Below are 19,942 nucleotides of genomic sequence, written 5' to 3' on the forward strand. Positions count from 1 at the left end.
ATAATAATAGGGTTATACACAAAATACGGCCCTGTATGGACTCAGGCTTAGTGAGTGACGTATTGGACTCGCCTTCGGCTTGTCCAATACGTCACTCACTGAGCCCTCGTCCATACAGGGCCGTATTTTGTGAATAACCACACAGTACAACCTGTCACAGGCTTATCAATCACTGGTATATATGCTTGATTCACCATGAGTTGTTTTGACATAGGGTCCCAGTCTAAAAATCACAGTCTAGCAAACAAAGATATTGCATGCAGTACCATATATTTCATTCCAGTACAAGCTGTATTTCTGGTATGATAGTCTTTTACTTCGTTTTCCATTGGGGTGCATGTGCTGAACTTACATGCACTGGATATACAACATATGTATAGAACAATTTACAGTTCATATTCACATCTATAAAATAGAGTTTGTAATTTCAGACATTTTTACTGATTCATGAGGTTTTCTAATAATTTTCTTGGTACAGGGAAGTTTCAATAATGTTGGAGACCAGAGAGGAATGTGAAGTGGAGCTGTTGATATCATATGTTGTGACTAATGCCAAATGGACTCCCAAATATGATATTAGAGTCTTCAGTCAGGACAAGATGATGAAAGTATGTCCATGGATATTGTGTTTTATTTACTTCTGAAAAGTTTACCTGATTTTCTTGTAAACTGTGACACATACGGTAAGCAGTAGTGCTAGATACTTTATGGACCCTTGGAAGCCGTACAACAACAGCTGTTGACAGATGGTTTATTGAGAATCTAGTGAAAGTGTCGTGCTTAGGTCCTGTACATAGAAAAATCAGTAAACATCTATAGAGTACCATTTGTTGTACATTTGTTCCTGACAAAGACTCATACCTGAAGTTTTTGACAGGATGAAAATGTCCTCTCAAAGTCAGCAATGATGGAATGATACTTGAATTTGGAATGTTACAGAAACAACAGATAGAGTGTCTGATATGAGATGTAAAAAGAAATGTACAAGAAAAAACCTATGGCATTGTTTTCAATATTTCTAATGTTATACATTGAAATAAGGTGTCACAAGAATTGACATGGCATGCACACTTTTTATCAAAAGCAATATTTCCTATCAAAGATGATATGGAAACTCTTACTATATATTTTTAAAAAAGAGAGATTCTAAAGTTTAGTATGGTAGCAATAGTTAACTTGAAGGATAACTGGGTACATAACGGTTTTTAGGGTAGAAAACCTCAATTTTTGGTATTAATGACAAAATTTCATTTAAGTCAAACTTGGTACAATTTCATGAAATTTAATGTCTCATTTGAAACTAGAGTATATGTAGAAATAAAGCACAATTTTGTTTTGCATTATATATTCTCATTCTAAAATGGCAAGGGGTCGAAAGATTGAGATTCCAAAAGGTGATTAAACCTGTCCCTATGGATAGCAATTTTGTTGTTGTTTCTTCTTTCTTCTTCTCTTTTCTGAAATCTTGTTTTTGCATTTCGTTTTGTCTTTACAGATCATGTACTATGGAATGATACAACAGAGTACAGGAGAGGACTGGATAGATACCAAGCTTTCCCTGTCAACTGCAATGCCCAGTGTAGGAGGCAGTCCACCTCCATTGGGAACTCAGATGCTGACATTCAAACCGAAAGTGCTCAAGTAAGTCTGGTATACATGGAAACCAGTCACCCTCCTCATTTGTTTTAGTACATGACACCTTTAAAGTGGCCATTGTGTTGTCTCCTTGTAGAGTTTTGTATCAGTACACCTTATTTTATGGCAACAGTAACCCTAGAATTATTACTTGGTCCTTCAATATAAAAAGATACTTTCAGTCGGCAACCATTTCAGATTTTTAGCAGATATGTTCCGATGATTTCACATCATTCTGACTAATGCTGTTATTCTGTACACATCCAATGTTCATTTTCCAAATGATTATATTCATTTATGCAAAGTGTGTTGATTAGTATTGTGTGGGTATGCAAATGATCTGATGATGAGTCATTATCGATGGACGACGTTATTGGGCTAAAGTTGTGCATTGTATATCAGGGTATACGTAGACCTGTTGAAGACATAGACCCTAGAGAAAAACAGGACAGGAAAACTACACACCATATATGACAATCATTGAAGTCATTTCACTTTGAATGATGATTCTGTGTTTAAATAAAATGTGAAATGTCAAACACATTTAGCTCAAACCTCTGTGAAGGTTTAATATCACTTTGACAACATAGTTTATCGATGGGGCCATTAAAAATTCAAAACAGCAGTAGTAGCATTATCTGAGAAATTTCAATTAACTTTAAGTTCGAATTTGTGGTAGTTTGACAGTGATAGAACAAATCAAAATCAGTTCAACAACTATGATTCAGCCACTGTTACTGGTACATCGACCTTTGGCATTAAGAAGGTTTTAGTTGCACTACTATAGGACAAGTTTCAATTCAGTGCAATGTGAACCCTTTCAGCACCATGGTTGAGGCCAAATCCCATTGTTATCAATGGTGATTGTGGACCTGTGTACACGAAACTAGGGGTGAAGAGGTTTACATGCATCAGCAAGATGGAACAATTTTTAAAAAGGCATTATTATTTACTTGTCATTTTATATGACAACCATGGTTTAAAGTGGTTTCATTCTTACATGCTGTTTTATTATGTAACCAGACTATTTTTTCATGTAAAGAAGTCATCTTATGGAAAGTGCATGTTGTGTTTTTGTGTTTCTTGGGTGGAAAGACCTTACAATAGAAAACAAACTCACCAGTGAGAAAACTAAATTTAGTCAAACTTTGTGATGTGGTACAGAGTACATTTATCGGTCTATCAGAAGAAGTACGGTACAAGTATTACATTAACTCCCAATATGCATGGTACGCATACGTTTACATTCAAATGGAGATTTAGACCCAATTGAACATCTTGCCATCTGCATCTATTTTCCTGCATTTTTTTTCAATGGGTAATCAAGAATTTGACTTCTGTGCATGAAATGGAGTGATTCTACAGGTTAACCTCATCACTGAACAGATTGCCAATTAGACTGCTTGTGAGCAAATGATCAAGGCTATTTCACCGTCAGATGGCAAAGTGTGGAGGAGTCAGAAATACAATTACACAAATGACAAAATTAAGAACCCTGTGATCAATTCACTGCAACCCCTGGCACTCCTCGCAGATCTCAAACATCCACTCCACTTCACTTCACAGAGCAATCAATTGACCTCCTTGTCAGCACACCTCTGACATTTTATCGTAAACAGGCATTTAACCTTTGCTAATAATTGTCTGGATGTTCACTGATAGGTCAGGCAAAGTCAAGCCTTTTTTGTGAGTCAATTAAACAACCACCTCACTTTGAGAGTGAGGTTTTGACTTTGAGCATCAATCATGGGCATTTCAAATGCTGTGGGTGTTCTTTTATGTGTATTTGAAATGGCGTGGGCGCTGGATATGCCAGTGTTCTAGTGGAAAACCAATGAAAAGTGAAGGACACAATGCAAAGTGAAGGACACCAAACAAATGAAAAGAATTGTTTCTAGTCATGGCTTCCTTAAAAAAAATGAGTTGACTATGCTCATTTTAAGTACTGGTATATCAAATTTTTTTGTTCTGGTCATTCAGCCTGCTTTCCAAACATATACCGGTTGTTAACAGTTAATTTGCATGAGTTGTATTAAATTCTGGTTATTTGGAATGATTGGGAAGACGCAGTCAGTGTAAAAGGTCAGTGTCTTGTTACTTTAATGCTTCATTTTCTCCATCATCATTATCTTCTCGACAGAAAATTAGAAAATGTTTGACATTAATGCTTTTGAGTAATGCTGGCACTGTCCAGAACTGGTCCAACAGTAAACAATATGGCAAAGGATATCTCTCAACAGATATATCGGTACCCTAGGCAACAGTGATGTAACTATTTGAAGACCAACTCTTATTGTTCCAATATACTGAAAATTCTCATTGTACATTAAACAGCTGCAGCGAAATTGATAATATTGGCACTTATGCATGTTAACTGCCACTGATTTACTCATTTATAACTTACCATTTCATTTTACATTGCTATCAATAGCTTATCAGAGCAATTAAAATAGTTGCAGTGAGCTTTATGTACCGGTGGTGTCACCATTAATCCTAATTTCCTCTGTAGTAATTTATATTCAGATCATTTTCCTGTGTTACTTTAAGTACCATGTGAGTTTTAAAGAGCTGTAATAGGTACATCTGCTGTCAGAATTCTATCTGACTGTTAATGTTCTCTTTATGCCAGTGTTTAAATGAAGATTTCCTCAAGGTATCCACAAATCTGATATTACTTCCCGTAGGATCTCTTTCAGATATCTCGTTACACATGAATTGAGTAAGATGGAGAGTTTCAACACATTAAATGCCCATTGATACGCAAAATCGATTACTCGAGCATTCTACAACTGTTTGATATTCAGACATGTACTGTAAATTGTGCATTTGCCATTGTCTGTCCATGGAGTTATTTCACCAGAGACAGTAAAGACTGCAGCAACATCCGTTAACCAATATCAGGTTGGACTGCACTCTGAAAAGTTTGTGGTAAAAATGATCACACAAATATTAAAGACACTCTGATTCACCATGATCATGTTATAGGTGTAGTGCAGATATTTGAGATGTACGTCTTTGTCTAGGACATTGTGAACATTTATCTAATACCATGGCCAAATACCGGTAACAGTCTACTGCCATGGTAACATCATGAAGTACCCTGGAATGTACTATTTAAGGTAGAATGTGCCTCAGGGATAGATATTGAGAATCTCATTATTTTTATACTTTTCTTGTCTAATGCTTGTATGGGCTCATTTTAAATTCTTTGAGTAAGAAGATTTTTAACGTCGTATTTTTATGAAAATCAAAAATATTATTTTCCCTACAGAGTTAACACAGGGATGGTGTCATATTCAAATATCGGTAAATGTTAAGAAGTAATTTGTTTAAAGTTCCAAACTTTGCATGGTGCCCCCTGATTTTTTTTCTTGATTTGCTAAGATGATGGTTGAAAGGTACATTTAGGAAAATTTGAGCAAATTTAAAGTCCTCCACTTTTGAGGTGATTCCATCTTAACAAAAATGGTTTAATTTCCAGGGTTGGCCATGGTCAGAAAACCATAGAGTACCATGGTAGACTCTTTGCTTGGGATGTAAGCCCTGCTTTCAATAAGTTTATAATAAACTCATGCAGCCACATACCGGTATGGTCAAAACGTACTGTAACAACATCTGCTGATTTCCATAACTAACTGACAGTTATACAGCTAAATTAAGATAGTCATTGAAATTATCCTTTAGAATCATGTTATCCGATTATGAATAACAAGACAAGCTAATGAACCACGTATTTCAAGGATTGTGAAACCTGTATACAAATTAGCCTGCAAAAAATATGGTACACTGTATCACTTTAAATGGTTTTCAGTGTAAAAGTATAAAGTTACATGCTTACAAACATGCCATTTAGATCAATCAATCAATCAATCAATCAATCAAAAACATTTATAAAGCGCCAGGATCAATAACCAAGTTATTTTCAATGGCACCGAGTTTTAACATAAGTGTTCATGCGCTTTGCCAAATAAATATGTCTTGAGTTTTTGTTTAAAAATGTTAACACTTTGGGCCTGTCGAATGTCAGAAGGTAGAGCATTGCAGAGTTGTGGTGCAGTGATGGAGAAGGCACATCCACCATACGTTTTAAGTCTGTAGTTGGGTACACACAGCAGGTTCTTGGAGTTAGAGCGTAGTGAACGACGGGGCTTGTATGGCTTGATCAGATCCTGAATGTAGATTATGAAGTACTGGTGATATGTGATCTGATATTTCTGTTTGTAGCTAATAATTTTTCCAAGTTCAGACTTTGATGGTAGATTATCCGAAAATTTACATAAAAATATTATATCATTTATGTAACGGTGCGATCAATCTCTGTGCTTCAGAATAAATATTGTGTTATTAACTATCATGCTGTTTGTGTCAAATAGGTAAATATGTACGTAGCATTGCATTGCATTGCATTGCTTTGTTTCATATTACCACACATTGGTGTGTCTGCCTCATGATCCATGATTCATCAATTGTTCATCTGAAATAACCTTTGGTAGAGCCTTGACTGGAATGGTCACCAGGGTTGGATCCCGTAGTAAAAGTGCCACCAAGACAGTTGCCCGCACTGCCCGCAAGCCAATCCGTAAATTCAGCTTCCGCAAGAAGAAACAGGAAAGTAAGGAAGACAAGGATGAGAAGGAAAAGTCCCGGGAAGACCTGGATGCTGAGGAGAAAGGAAAGAGCACAGATACTTTGGATGCTAAGGATGAAGGCGCGTCTCCTCCGCCGTCAAGTCCTGATGATGCAGAGCCTGAACTGGAGCAGGAATTTGATGACGTACATGAGGTACCAGTAGATGCTGATGGTCATGATTCTCTGCATGAGACAACTGAGGCACAAAAGCTAGAGAAGATAGAGGAGGAGGTAGGAGTAAAAGGATCCCCTGTTCCCATGGTTGCAGTTGCCAAGGTGATGGACAGTAATGCATGAGCCAGCCTGCCGCGGTGAAGGGTTTTCAGTCTTACAATACCCAACTTCCACATTGCATGAAGAGCTATTTTCATTGCATCAACTTCCCCTGCATGGAGCATGAAGATTTACACATGATATACCCAGTAGCAGTATTTTATTGTAAACAGTTCTACAGCTTATTTTGCATTCAAAGTACCATATCTATTCAAGGTACCATATGTTAGAGAAAAATATACACCTTTGTTATACTGTACGACATATTACGTGCTTTGGGTGTAATAGGCCAGACTAGAGAAAGCATGCATGTTAATACAACAGCATAAAAAACATATAAGGTATCTATAAATAAACCAACAGTTTTGTTTTTGAAATACTGTGGTGATATCAATATTTTTGAAAAGCAATACCATTCTTTTAAAGACCCTTACATATTTTTTTCCCACTTAGCAACTAATATTTTTTATTCTATTTTACTAAAATATATGTCTGCATAGTTGCTTGTTTTTTGGGTCACATCTGTATTGAGGTAGAATGCGCCGCTGGGACAGATATTTAGACTTTCAATTTTTCTCAGTATTTTTCTGCTTTTACCAGTTGTTGGGCTCATTGAAAAGCTCATGGAAACAAAAAAATTTTCACAGGCATTCTTAAAAAAAATCAAAAATAGTATTTTTCCCCATAAAGACAAGACATGGATGGCAGCCATATTCAAATATCGGTACATGTTAGGTAATTTGTTTCTGTAGTTATGTACTATAATTTGCACAGTGAACGTTGGTTTTTGCTCCTGGTTTGGTAAAAGAATGGTTGAAAGATTCATTGAGGAAAGTGTGAGCTAAAGTGTAAGTCTTTCATTTTCAAGGCGCATGCTATCTTAATCTGAAATTGGATAAGTGTACTGTTGCAATATAAAAATATGCAAGGGTTTTAAAGCAATTGCATTGCTTTTAAATTTTGTACAGTAACACAGTATTTCTTGGTCTATTCTATTAGAAAATACTTCTTGACATATGATAGTTTTTCAATCAAGTTTGAACAAAATGTGAAACGTGGTCAATTTTGTAACAGATATGAAAAAAGGGACACACTTGAAACAGTTCAAGTTTGTTGTAAAACATGTTTGACATACAATAGTGAATGTTTTTACATTTACATAAAAAATTATGTTAAATGTCAATTGAAAGCTGTTTCGTGAAATTGACTGTTTGCATCAAAGCTTTGCCAATGATCAGGAAATCTTGTGTGAAGTGGTTTATGTTCAAAAGAAGTCAATATTTGGTTCAAACTGTATTCCCCAGTGATGCAGTTCTATACAATCAATATGTCTGCATCAAAATCATTTGCCAAGCAAAGCTCATGTGTGTGCAGTTTTGGGTAACTTGACATCTCAGTGTAAGCTGCGGTTTTTTAGAATGAAGCATCACAGCTTGCATTCCAGAACCAATGATGCATTCATCCAAGTATTCGTATAATGTGCATATCCAGTATCATATGACTCCTTGCTGTGTGTCAGACAATCACAGATCTGTGGAGGACCGTTAAATACGTATTCATAATTGTCCGTTCAGGATTGCAAATACTGGATCAACTCTTTGTCAAAGGATACAATGAATTTGTCACAGTTAATCATCTAATTATATGTAGTGCAATACAAATACATCCTGCTCAGCCACCGAGTATTATGTTGACGTTGTGACAACAGTGAAAAAGTCAGGTTGTCTGAAGTTTTACTCCTTAAATGTGTATTACCATATCATAACTGTTTCTGTTCAGTTGTTTCATGTAAATATATCAAATGTTTTCAGTTTTGAGAATCTATCAACTGTGAAACCCCTGGTGACATCTCCCATATTTTTGACCATGTGAAAAGTTGGAGAGTTTCAGAAATGATGTTCACCAAAACGCAGACTTTTCAATTAGAGACATGGTCATTCTAGGTAGTATGTGATGTGGTGATTGCCTTCTTTCTACCAAACAGAAGATGATTTTCAACCCTGAATAAAATATTTGAACTAATAGTGTCTGTTTTAAATGGTATGATGCAACATTTTTAGTCCGTCAAAATTACAGGTTTGGCAAAATGTATTTCAAATACCAGAAATTAAGGGTACTTTTGCTTATACCGGTATATTCCATTATGCCTGCCATATGTCTGCTGAACAAAGCAAATTTGTCATATTCAGGCTCTCGCTGAATATATTGCTGTAATTAAATATGGTATGGGTCATTTTATTAGTGTATTGATGGATGGATTGAATAATGAGAAATTCAGTCACTTTTATATTTTATTCATACTGCTAATGGTTCTGTTGACATTTCATTGCCATAGCTGTTTTATCACATGATCTTATTATTCACATCAATCACCTTTCACTGTTACTAGCTTTGATACTTGCAGTGTTTCCAGTACAGATGAAAGCTTTTATCACATAATGTTACATTATTAGGAGTAAATGTTTAGTTTCCCACAGCAGGGGCAATCTACCTGGGGTACTTAATTATGAAGTGAAATAACTGACAAGGACACGAGTTTGGCAGTCAGTAGGCAAGAGCCTGTAATGTTTTAATGAAGGTAACTGGAAGAGAGGCTCTTGCAGGCCCTTACAGGAGAATAATAAACACTGTAGAAAAGCTAACGTACATAGTAGTCTCACAAATGCATGAAGTTACAGAACTGTGCATTTTATGTGACATGCAAAAGACATAACATTGAATGCTTAAAACCAACAGATGCATAGGTCTAACTTAGCTGTTTGAACTAATAGTTAATACGTACGTAATGCACCCGCACTCTTAATTAAGGGAGGGCAGGGTGGGGAAGAAACGGAGACAGCTGTCCACGACTTCTGGCCTCAAATAAAAGATTGGCGCAATAAGCATGACCAATAGAGGGCGCTGTCTCCCACGCTGTCAGACTAGATAATTATGCAACATTACTCCAGTACTGTGGCCTTTCGCAATGTTGCCCAAATTATGAAGTGAAATAACTGACAAGGACACGAGTTTGGCAGTCAGTAGGCAAGAGCCTGTAATGTTTTAATGAAGGTAACTGGAAGAGAGGCTCTTGCAGGCCCAACCACTGCCAAACAAGTGTCCAGCCCACTGATAGTGATAAACATACTAAGCCTGGAACATTGACTGAATGTGCGTGCTCATAACCCAGGTGACTTGGTAGCGCGTGTGAAATGGAATCTTTAAGTACCTGAGATAAGCACTGGACTGCCAATCTCCCTGAAGCTTTATTAATTCTCCTGGTACATTGCAACTGAAAGCAAACGATGCTCCGCCTCTGCGCAAACTATGGCCAGAATACAGACCAGGTTGATAACCTGCCTTTAGGAGGAGCTCTTTGAGAGAAGAAACTAATCCCGAATGGGTTAAGCATGACACACTCCCACCAACTGGAAAAATGAAGGCTGGGCTAGATGGGGAAGCAGGGATGAGAGAACACATGTGTTTGTACGCTTGTAAAGGGCAGAGTGGAGAGTTGGGAATCTTGGCTAGGGGGATGGTTAAACATTTTTCACCAAACTGGATGGTTTTTGACCATGTTGCACCCACCAGCAAGCCAGAATCTGTGCATACTATCTTACCCCTGGACAAATGTTTTTCAGGGGCAAACGCAGAGGGAGTTTTGGGTACTAGGTTTGACTTGCGGAAAAAGGAGAAAAAACCGACTAAAATAGCCGCCCACACTGTGGCATCTTTAGGTGACGCTAAATTGAGGAAAGAAGACATATCTAACAGCATGCGAGGCGTGATAGGCAATTTAGGCTTGGGTGGGAGCAAGGTGGTTCTACGCAAACCGCGAATAGTAAGTTTGACAAGATAATGCTCGCAAGGAGCTGTGTCATAACCATTGAGTCGATGATACACTTTAACCGCATATAAATAGTTGTGAATGGTTCCAGCAGCTTTAACAGAACGTGCCAAAAATTGAATGAAACGAAAAATGGTGTCAGTAGATGCTGGCAACGGGACTAAACTAAATGCTCTACAAAACAGTAAATAACCTTTCAACTGTGAATGAATGTTACTGCGTGTGCCTTCAGCCAGAGCTGACTGTTGTGAGTGACGGACCTCTGCATCTAAGGCTTGGAGTGCTGGTTTCCAGAGGCCTGCAATACAATATCAATAAACGCATTACCACTTATTAGAAAACTCAAAAAGTGAGTTATTAACTGGTCTGTTGATCTTATTATGGTTTCCAAGCCGTTCAAAGAACTGTGTTTCATATTGTGGGCCTAAATGCCATCTGCTTAAGTAGTCAGCTGACACATTTCTCATGCCTTCAATATGTACAGCGCGCAATTCGAAATTGTGTACCGCTTTGACCAAACACAACTCTCTCAAGCAACTAAGCATAAATTTATCTCTAACTCTCCCTGTATTGATCACCCAAACCGTAGCTTGATTATCACAAAATACTTGCACCTTGTTACCACCCCAGAGATGGCCCCACAGTTTAATGGCAACTGTAACTACTAACAGCTCTAGAGCATTTATGTGTAGGTTTCTCTCTAGGATATGATCCGGAAACCTTACATGAAAATATTCGTCAGCATAGAGACCCCCTCCACCTGTGAGGCATGCATCACAAGAGAACGTATGTGAGATATCCCAGTCAGACGTATTTATCATTGTTATCCCGTTATACGTCCTCATGAACTCTGCCCACCACAGTAAATCTGCTTTGAAATCTTTATTTAAATAGGTATGGCGATTAGAACAACTCAAGGTGTGGAGTAGCTCTAACATTCAGGCTAGGAATAGCCGGCCGGGTTTCACACACTTGGCAACAAATGCCAACTTGCCAATGAGCGACTGTAGCTCCCGTTTGGTTGCACGTTTACGATTTTGCCATGACGACAGCTCATTGTCAACCTCTACTAACCTGTCTGGGGTTACCTCTTTGGTCATGGTAACTGTGTCAAGAAGAATGCCGAGAAATGTCATCCTAGTTGTAGGTGGACTGCTTTTTGAGGAGACTCTTGTAGCCCCAATGTTGATAACACTGTCTCAAGTGTTAGAAAGGCATCTATAGCTTTTTCAGGGGTTTCAGCCCCCCCCAAAAATCATCGAGGTAATTTACACATCTGTACCCTTCACTGCTATAAATGTATGCTACTGCATTCGTCGTACGCTGACAGGCTAGAGCAGCTGTACGTAATCCAAATGGTAATGACAAGTCAAAAAACAAGAGATCTTTCCATTTATAACCTAACAGATTGTAGTCTTTTGGATCCACAGGAATTTGTCTGTACGCTCTGCTCAGGTCACGTTTAAACAAGAGGCAACCTTTACGTTTCTCAATTATAAGATCAACAAGGTCATCAATAGAGGGGTACTGGAGTTGTACTGGTTCTCCCAAATATTCTCCTTTTGGTATACCGTCATTGACTGAATGATTTGGGGGAAAGCTGAGATCAAACACGATTCGCCTGTCAAGGCTGTCTTTCTTATCTACAGTCTGCATGGGGGATGTGATGAGTGGAGAGGTGAAAGGATTGCTCTCAAATGGCCCTGCTGTGGCCCCTGCCGCCACCTCCTTCATGATCCAGTTGTCAACATGCTCAGGATAACTCAGTGCTGAGAGATGATTCTTTGTACTGCTAACTGGCAAATTGAGCGCTGTATAATTTATTGGCCAGCCAAATTCGAGATAATCGCAAACAATTTTGTCATGGAACTGTTGTAATTTTGCCCGCCAAATTGGGATCTGCAAATTTGATGGCACTGGAATTCGGCAAGACTGACAATTCGGAAGGCCCAACTTGGCAACGGTTTCATGCATTGCAACCACATTTAGCAAATTGACTGACGGACGTGGTGGCCATATACCCTGTTTTGAGGGAGTGTTCAGGTGAATCTGAAACTGTAAATCAGCAGCTCTATTTCCGTCATGCGCATCCCCTGTGCTGGCCTTGTAATCAGTTTCTCTGATTTTATCCTTTGTGCTGAAAGTTTCAGTGATATTTGACTCAACAGAGTCGTTTTGTGTGTGGACACCCTTTTCAGACCTGACCGCAATAAATTCATCTGGGCCACTTGCAATGACAGTGTTGACACTAGACTCATTTAAGCCCTGCACACCAACCGATTGACTACCTGCAACCATAGCACAAATCGGTTCATCCTGTGCCATACCAATAGGCCTGGCGATACTATCGACTACAATAGCACTGTGATCTGTGAGATCAGAATTGCAAATTGAAATTTGATCAGTATCGTTAACCTGTAATTCCATGGAGTTACTATCCACTATGGCTGTGGCAGCGTGTCTGTCTGCACAGACCTGCCCCGTTATATCGTGTAAAACACTGTGATTAATAACAGTAGCACTACTCTCCACTATTTGTGGGCTAATACCATCGTACAAATTTGTTGAATGCACTTGGCTATTCATGCAAGCAAGATTACCCTCAATACTATCATATACCACATTAATGACGCCATGTGAATCTGCTACACACTTAGCTCTACCCAAGTTATTTTGGTTATTACTTAATTCACAAGGAGCAATGCTGGTGCTCTCTAATTTGCTATAATTGTTACTGCAGGCACCACTGTTTGTCTTATTAGTGGCGGAACCTGTTACGCATTTAGTGTGAAGTGTTTTGTCAGCGACTGACCTGGTAATACATGAAGCAACATGTGAGTTTAGCAAAGAATGGTTCGATTTTCTCCCTAAATGTCTTACTACCTCATCATTGTCTTTTTTGCCCGGTTGTCCTTCCTTTTCCCTGAACGCTTTGTCTTTCCACGGGCACTCTGCTCGGGGATGCTTGGCTAAGGTGTTCCGAAACTTTAGGCATGCCTCGCAGTAATGCTTGAATGTGCACTCTTCCTGCTTTTCACACTTGCCGTTCTGGAACTTGTAACAGACGTTGACTTGGTCTCTCTTCTTCTGTTTGCCTCCTCCGGACGAAGTCGTCGTTTTATTATCCCTTTTAACTTCCCCGATACGCGGTAGCAAGTATTGCTCTCTCAGATCTGTTATGTCGCTCTCCCATGGAATTTCAATACTGCGTCCCAAGGGAACATGGCCGCATCTCTCATCAAGGCCTGCAAATGTTGCAATCGCATAACTTTTTGGAGTCAGGAATGGTAGCCGATTGCAATATTGCTAAGTTCCCCTCCATAAACTCTGCCATAGATAGATCGTCGTACTTTGGTGTTGCGGAAGTAAATGTTCTCGGTCGTACGAACATGTGCGGCCACAAAACCTGTGCCTGTACGTAATCAGACCTCGTGTAGAAACGCATGGATTTCAACGTACCTGCTTTGTTGGCGCCGGTCGCCATCATACTTCCCAATGGGGACTTGAGGTTTGCAGAGTCGATGTGTTGCTTGAAGTTAACACCGCCTGGCTCTGGCTGACACCATGGGAGACCTGATTGCAGGGACCATTGTAGATGAGAGTCCTCTTGCGCCATGTGTCGGAGGTCAGGTAACGTCAGGTTCTTAGTGCCAGAAATCGTGTCGCGTGCAGCTGTCTCCGGCTCCTCCCGTTTTGCTGTGCGTAATTTCTCAAGTTCCCGTCTTAAGGCCTCCACTTCATTTTTTTCTTGCAACGTTTTTATTTCTGCCTCCAATTCTTCTTTCTCAAGTCTCAACAATTCTCCTTCTGTTCTTGTACATGCGACTGGAGTAGGTTTGCTGATGACCGTACCTTTCCCGCCATTCGGGCGGGGTGTAGCCATTTTGATTCTGCTCCTTGTGCTCATGGTGACCAGCTTTCCTTTCCCAGCTTTTCTTGTCGCTGGCTTTCGTCGAGTTGCTGTGGCCTGTTTTCCACTTGGTGAAGGTTCTAGTCCTAGATCTAGGAGTTGTTGTTCTGCTGCCGATGTGTTCATTGTTATACCATAAAAATATGAAGAAACGGAGACAGCTGTCCACGACTTCTGGCCTCAAATAAAAGATTGGCGCAATAAACATGACCAACAGAGGGCGCTGTCTCCCACGCTGTCAGACTAAATAATTATGCAACATTACTCCAGTACTGTGGCCTTTTGCAATGTTGCCCACATTTGGACTGAAGATAATTTAAGCTTGAAATTCTCTTCACTTACAGTTGAACTGCTTTTAGAACAATGTCTTGATGGTATGAACTGGTTTCTAACTCTCCTTGTTAGTAATATAAACTGCATATTTGATGAGAATGCCAGTCACATCGCATATAAAAATATATTACAAATATAAAATTTTATAGTTCAGTATTTTCTCCTTTGCTTCAAAAAACAAGCTGTTTTCTGGTGTAATATATCGTAGGTATTTAAGACAATTTGCTGTACCTGGTTAATGCGCTTCAGGGACACAATTATGTAGCTGTCACAAATAAATAAAGTTTTTGCCATTCTGTCTGTGGGAAAATAGAAAAAAAAAATTTATTTACTGTAGAATTAACACAGGTTTGAGTCATTTGCATTTCAAATATTAGTAGATTTAGGATATAAGTTTCTCAAATACAAAAATCTGCCAGATTTTAGCAACTTTTTATAATAAAATGATTGACAACTTTAAACAATAGGAATGTATGTATTTTGTGATTACTTTAGTTTAGAGGCACTGAGAAATATCAAAAGTCAATATAAATTTTAGAAAGCCTTTCTTCTCTCATGGTATATATCACTCTACTCAGCAGGAGTCACAGAGACAGTGCCCATGTCATGTTGAAAGCGGTGAAGGCTAAATATCGTTTTGGTAGCTTGCGCAGGAAAGTGTCCAAGTACCGCGAGACTCACAATGTCTTGTTGACTCCACAAGACTCACTGTGCATGGAGATGGGTGATGAGGCGTCTGAGGAGGACTATGGTAATGTGGCTGACTTGGAAGTGCCAACTGCTGAGGTATCTTGGGTGTCTGTAAAATGAAAATCTTTCTGTGGTGATGTCCGGCCTGTTCACTGTGAAGTACCTTCTTTGTTCCCTGCATGCTTTAACCCCTGCCTGCACAATTGAAGGTAATTCCCTTGTTAGAACTCTGCCATGCTTGCATTGTGTTGTGTGTATTGTAAAATATTGTGATGTTATCTCGTTTTTATTTTCTGTCATCATTTGTCTGCATAATCTGCCTGCAATACTTGCCGACGGTGTTTTGCATTGCATATGACCGTATTAGTGTATTTCAGAAAGGTATTTGCTATTATACTATCTTCTGGTATGTATGCCTTCTTAAATGCATCTTCTTGTGCCATGTAGTCAGACATAATTTTAATGTGACTACCAGTATATGGGATGGTAGTCATTTCTTTTGTCAAAGCTTCTATGTATGCATATTTTCCTCTTTAATACATGTGTGCTTACTCTCTGTGCTTCTGTAAAGTTTATTCATAGTAGTACTGGGCTGGCAAAACTTCCCAATGTTCATAACCCTGATATCCGTGTTGCCAATCCTCTAACCTAACGTCACCTCTAGATCACAGCATGATGTTAAAAAATAGATTTTCATTTCATTAGCTCTAACCAAACTGCAGAAAATCTTAGCATTCCTTAAACTGCATTTTTTCAATTAATGTTTTTAGCGTTCAGAAGAAATCTTAAAACTGAAATTACGTCTGGTTGTTTCAAGATATATAACTTCAGATCACCTTTTTTTTCAAGAGCAATAACTTCAGATTTGTGCTGAATTAACATAACAAGAAAACTAATATTTTTTAATGATGTACCATCTGAATCCTGCCCAGTAGAGACATTTATTTCATGTAGCACTCTTTGAACACAAATATTACTATGGCTAGAGGGGTAGACAAGTAACATACAAAGTGTACTTTTTGAAAATGTTGTTTTTTACAAGTCCAACTATATTTGAATTGATAGTTTAAAGCAAGGGGTTTTGTTGTTAAGTTGAATATGATGATTTCTAGGGAATGGCGATAATTTTTAGTCGTAGCTGGATGGAGTCCGCAACAGGGAGACTCATGAATTGGGTTTCGTCGGTGTGTGCATGCGTACGTGTATCAAAGCTGTTTCTCAGACATGACTGGACCAATTTGTCTCCAACTTGGTATGAGGACAAGACACCATATTTTTATAGCATACATATGCACATCAATTTACCGGTATTTTGCCATTTGAACCAATACAGTGCTAGGCGACCATTTTGTTGAATTTACATAATATTATGTCAGTCATAATTTGAAAAGTGTTGGTCTGAATGTTTTGCAAAGTGGTACATAGCATAATTATGGTAAGATCTAGATATGATTAGATTTTTGTAGGTATGGTCCGCATAATCATCTGCACAATTAACAAAGTTATTTGTATCTCCAGAGCTAAAAAAGCCAAATTTGATTTGACTATGTAGGCTCTCAAACTATTCTTCAATCTTATCCTGCTAAAAATTTGGTGGGCATAGCTTATAGATTTTAAGCTCATTTGCATATTTAACAAACTATTGTACATTAGGCCATTTGTCAAAATTCAATGCACTGGATGCTTACCCAGCCACGCACTCTAAGTTCTACATTATTTTGACTTCTGAATCAATTCTATTATATATCATGAAATCACCTAAGGACTGTGTCATTTACAATGACTTGTTTTACTGTAAAACAAACAGGCTTTTCTGCTTATAGGTGATTTCTTAAAAATTTGTGAAGTATATACTTTTCAATTTCACGGGGAAAGTTAGGAAATTGCCAATTCCATCTATGAAGAGAGCTCTGCAATAGTTGTTCCTGTCTTAAACAGATGACCTTTCCTCTAGCTAGCACAATGATCATCCCATCAAGAACAACTTCACTATCTTTCTTCCTTTCTCTTCTACCTTCCGACCATTTTCCTTGCATTGTTCTGTCTTTATCTTCCCATAAATGGACCAACAAACTGAGTATTACTTGGTAAGTATCCTTGGTGCAGCAGACAAAAATCTCAGAGACTTCCGTACAAAGTACCATGGTGAGCTTTCAAGGGGTGGGGGATGGATGACCATACTGTAACCATATTTTGCAATGTTTATAGCAGGAAAGAGGTTTTCCTCAATAGAGCATGTTTCCCAAATGAGAAAACAATTGAATAAATCAATTTTATGCTGTATATGGACTTTTGATCGTACATTTTTTCTCAACAATGATGTTTAAATTTGGAAATCCTCCTGCATTTTATTTCATAGTTTACAATCATGAAATTATCAGCAATCAATTCTTCAGGAAGTTTTTTGGAATAAAAATGTATCATGTTTACAAATTAGGACGAGTGTTTTAAACTGAATCAAACTAGACCAATTCAGTATGGTAAATACTCCAGATGTTATACCTATAATTGTATTCATAGTTGTAACAGAATTATCCTGCCTTCATTTAAAAATGGATGTATAGAATTCCAATATTTTCATCATTTTATAAGATGCCCAAACTACTACATTCACAGGAATTTTAGCCCACACACAGATTGAGATCATTAGTATCTGGAAATTTGGTGTAGTTTGATAATCCTGCTGTATCCTGTCCACTTGCACTCATCCATCTGCTGCTTCTACCCTTTATGATCCATCTGCACACAATGCTCCGCCAAGTTGCCTTTGACAAGCTTCCATGCCAACTTGCATTGCTAGCCACACAAAAAATACTTGAAAGGTTCTATGACTAGGATTATCACATTACTCTACCCTGGGATCTGATAAATGTAGGTGCCATTAAGGCATGAATAGATTGCAGGTCCTGATATGCCCTGTAGCGAAGTTCCAACCCATGGAGATAGATGTGATAACAGCAGGTGACTTATTGTATACATGAAAATCAAACTCGTCATCCCACAATTCCAACCTAAATGGATAATATCATTGTTCAATGTTCATATCAATAGGTCAAAGCTTTATTTGTTATTTCAGTGTAAAGGAAATATATCTGCCCATCAAAGCTTTTCCTTTTGTAATCAGTTCAGAATGTTTGCTTCTAATAGAATAAACTGTAAAGACAATTGAGCAGTTGTAAGTTTTGTATTTTGGTAGACTTCTTTAGAAACCTAAGTTTAACGTTGCAAGGCTATGAAAACCATTCGATGGTGTACACTTTACATTACAGCAGATTTCACAGGTCAAAATGTGCAGATTACTGTTAATTGTGGTTTCAATTTCTATGATATACGGGTATATGCATATTATGAAATCTGATAGAATGTGATGTGAACAGTCTGGCAAGTAAATAGTCTTGCCAGTGAAAACTCTAGCATGCTCTGATATAAACCTGGTATCCTTTTACACAGGTGAGAGAATCTGTTACCAGCACAGCGTATGAGATAACTCGCCATTCAACCATCCCAAGCGACAACCTTGGTCACAAGGTCTCTGTTGCCATCGTTGATCTGGATCCAGTGTTTGAGCACGACACAGTCCCTAAGAGGGTGCCCCATGCATTTGTCAAAGCCATCGCAAAGAACACTTCCCAATATGCCTTGCTTCCCGGTCCTGCAAATGTCTTCTTCGATAACAACTTTGTTGCAAAGGTAAATAAAATAAAGATAAATAAATGTATGTGAAATTAGTTTAAGGGGCAATAACTTATTGATACACTCATGCCAGACTGTGTACTACCGGTATTAGATGTCAGTTGTAACATATGACAGTGGTGACTTGTAATTTTTTTTGGACAGTCATTTGAAGTTTTCCTTTTAAAAACACGTTTACCAGCAGTCAGGGACTTTTAAAGAAATAGGTGTGTACAATAATTTTCATTGGGTATCATGTGTAAACAACTTGTACAGTTTCACTTCACATAAACATAATAACGTACACAGACTTGAGCAGTGACTTGGCTACTGGAAGAAAGTCAACAGAAATACATTGCAGTTTTTCTTTGATTCATTGTAACTTTGAAATGCTATGATCATTGTTTTATTTGTGTAGCAAATAAACGTACATGTATTCACCTACGAGTGTCTATAATGTTGACAACCATCTTTCCCTAATCTGTACATCAGGAAGACAAGAACTCTAGGTTACTGGTATTTGCTATGCTTTCTCTGTAGACCGTAATGAGGTCAGTTTCACCCTCTGAGGAGTTTGATTGCTCCCTTGGTGTGGACCCATCTGTCCGTGTGATCTACAAACCAATCCATAAATACAGAGAACAGAGCGGAATTATCTCCAAGACAACCACCACCACGTATCGTCAAGTCATTGAGATCAAGAACACCAGACAGGATGCTGTCAAGATAACGGTGCACGAACAACTCCCTCTCAGCTCTGAAGAAAAGATCAAGGTGAGTTTAATTGCCTTTCCTGACTTCTGTACATTGCTTTGCCATAACCACCTGGTTTCTAATGCTGTAGGTATGAAGAGTGCCCTCTTTTGGTTTCCCCATATGATAACGGAAAAAAACCATCATGGTTGTGAGTGTTTGAGGGACTTTGATATACACTGACTAAAGACTGTCCTCTTTGATTTTAGAAAATTTTACAT

The 19,942-nt window shown here is 38.3% G+C and overlaps 1 protein-coding gene across 5 annotated transcripts in view; it reads left to right on the forward strand.

Moving 5' to 3' along the window:
• Positions 1–19,942, forward strand: part of LOC139142306 (protein F37C4.5-like) — a 100,313-nt gene that overhangs the window by 73,294 nt on the left and 7,077 nt on the right. For 2 of the 5 annotated variants that reach the window (XM_070712205.1, XM_070712210.1), the window contains 5 exons: positions 479–608; positions 1,496–1,641; positions 6,129–6,495; positions 18,747–18,986; positions 19,509–19,742. In XM_070712205.1, coding sequence (XP_070568306.1) covers positions 479–608; positions 1,496–1,641; positions 6,129–6,495; positions 18,747–18,986; positions 19,509–19,742 — 1,117 coding nt within the window. Of the gene's footprint in view, positions 1–478; positions 609–1,495; positions 1,642–6,128; positions 6,496–15,184; positions 15,393–18,746; positions 18,987–19,508; positions 19,743–19,942 lie in introns of all 5 variants that reach the window. The other 3 variants (XM_070712209.1, XM_070712208.1, XM_070712207.1) reach the window with 3 other exon arrangements.

This window comes from Ptychodera flava, chromosome 10 (assembly GCF_041260155.1).
Source record: "Ptychodera flava strain L36383 chromosome 10, AS_Pfla_20210202, whole genome shotgun sequence".
In the NCBI taxonomy this organism is placed as follows: Eukaryota; Metazoa; Hemichordata; class Enteropneusta; family Ptychoderidae; genus Ptychodera; species Ptychodera flava.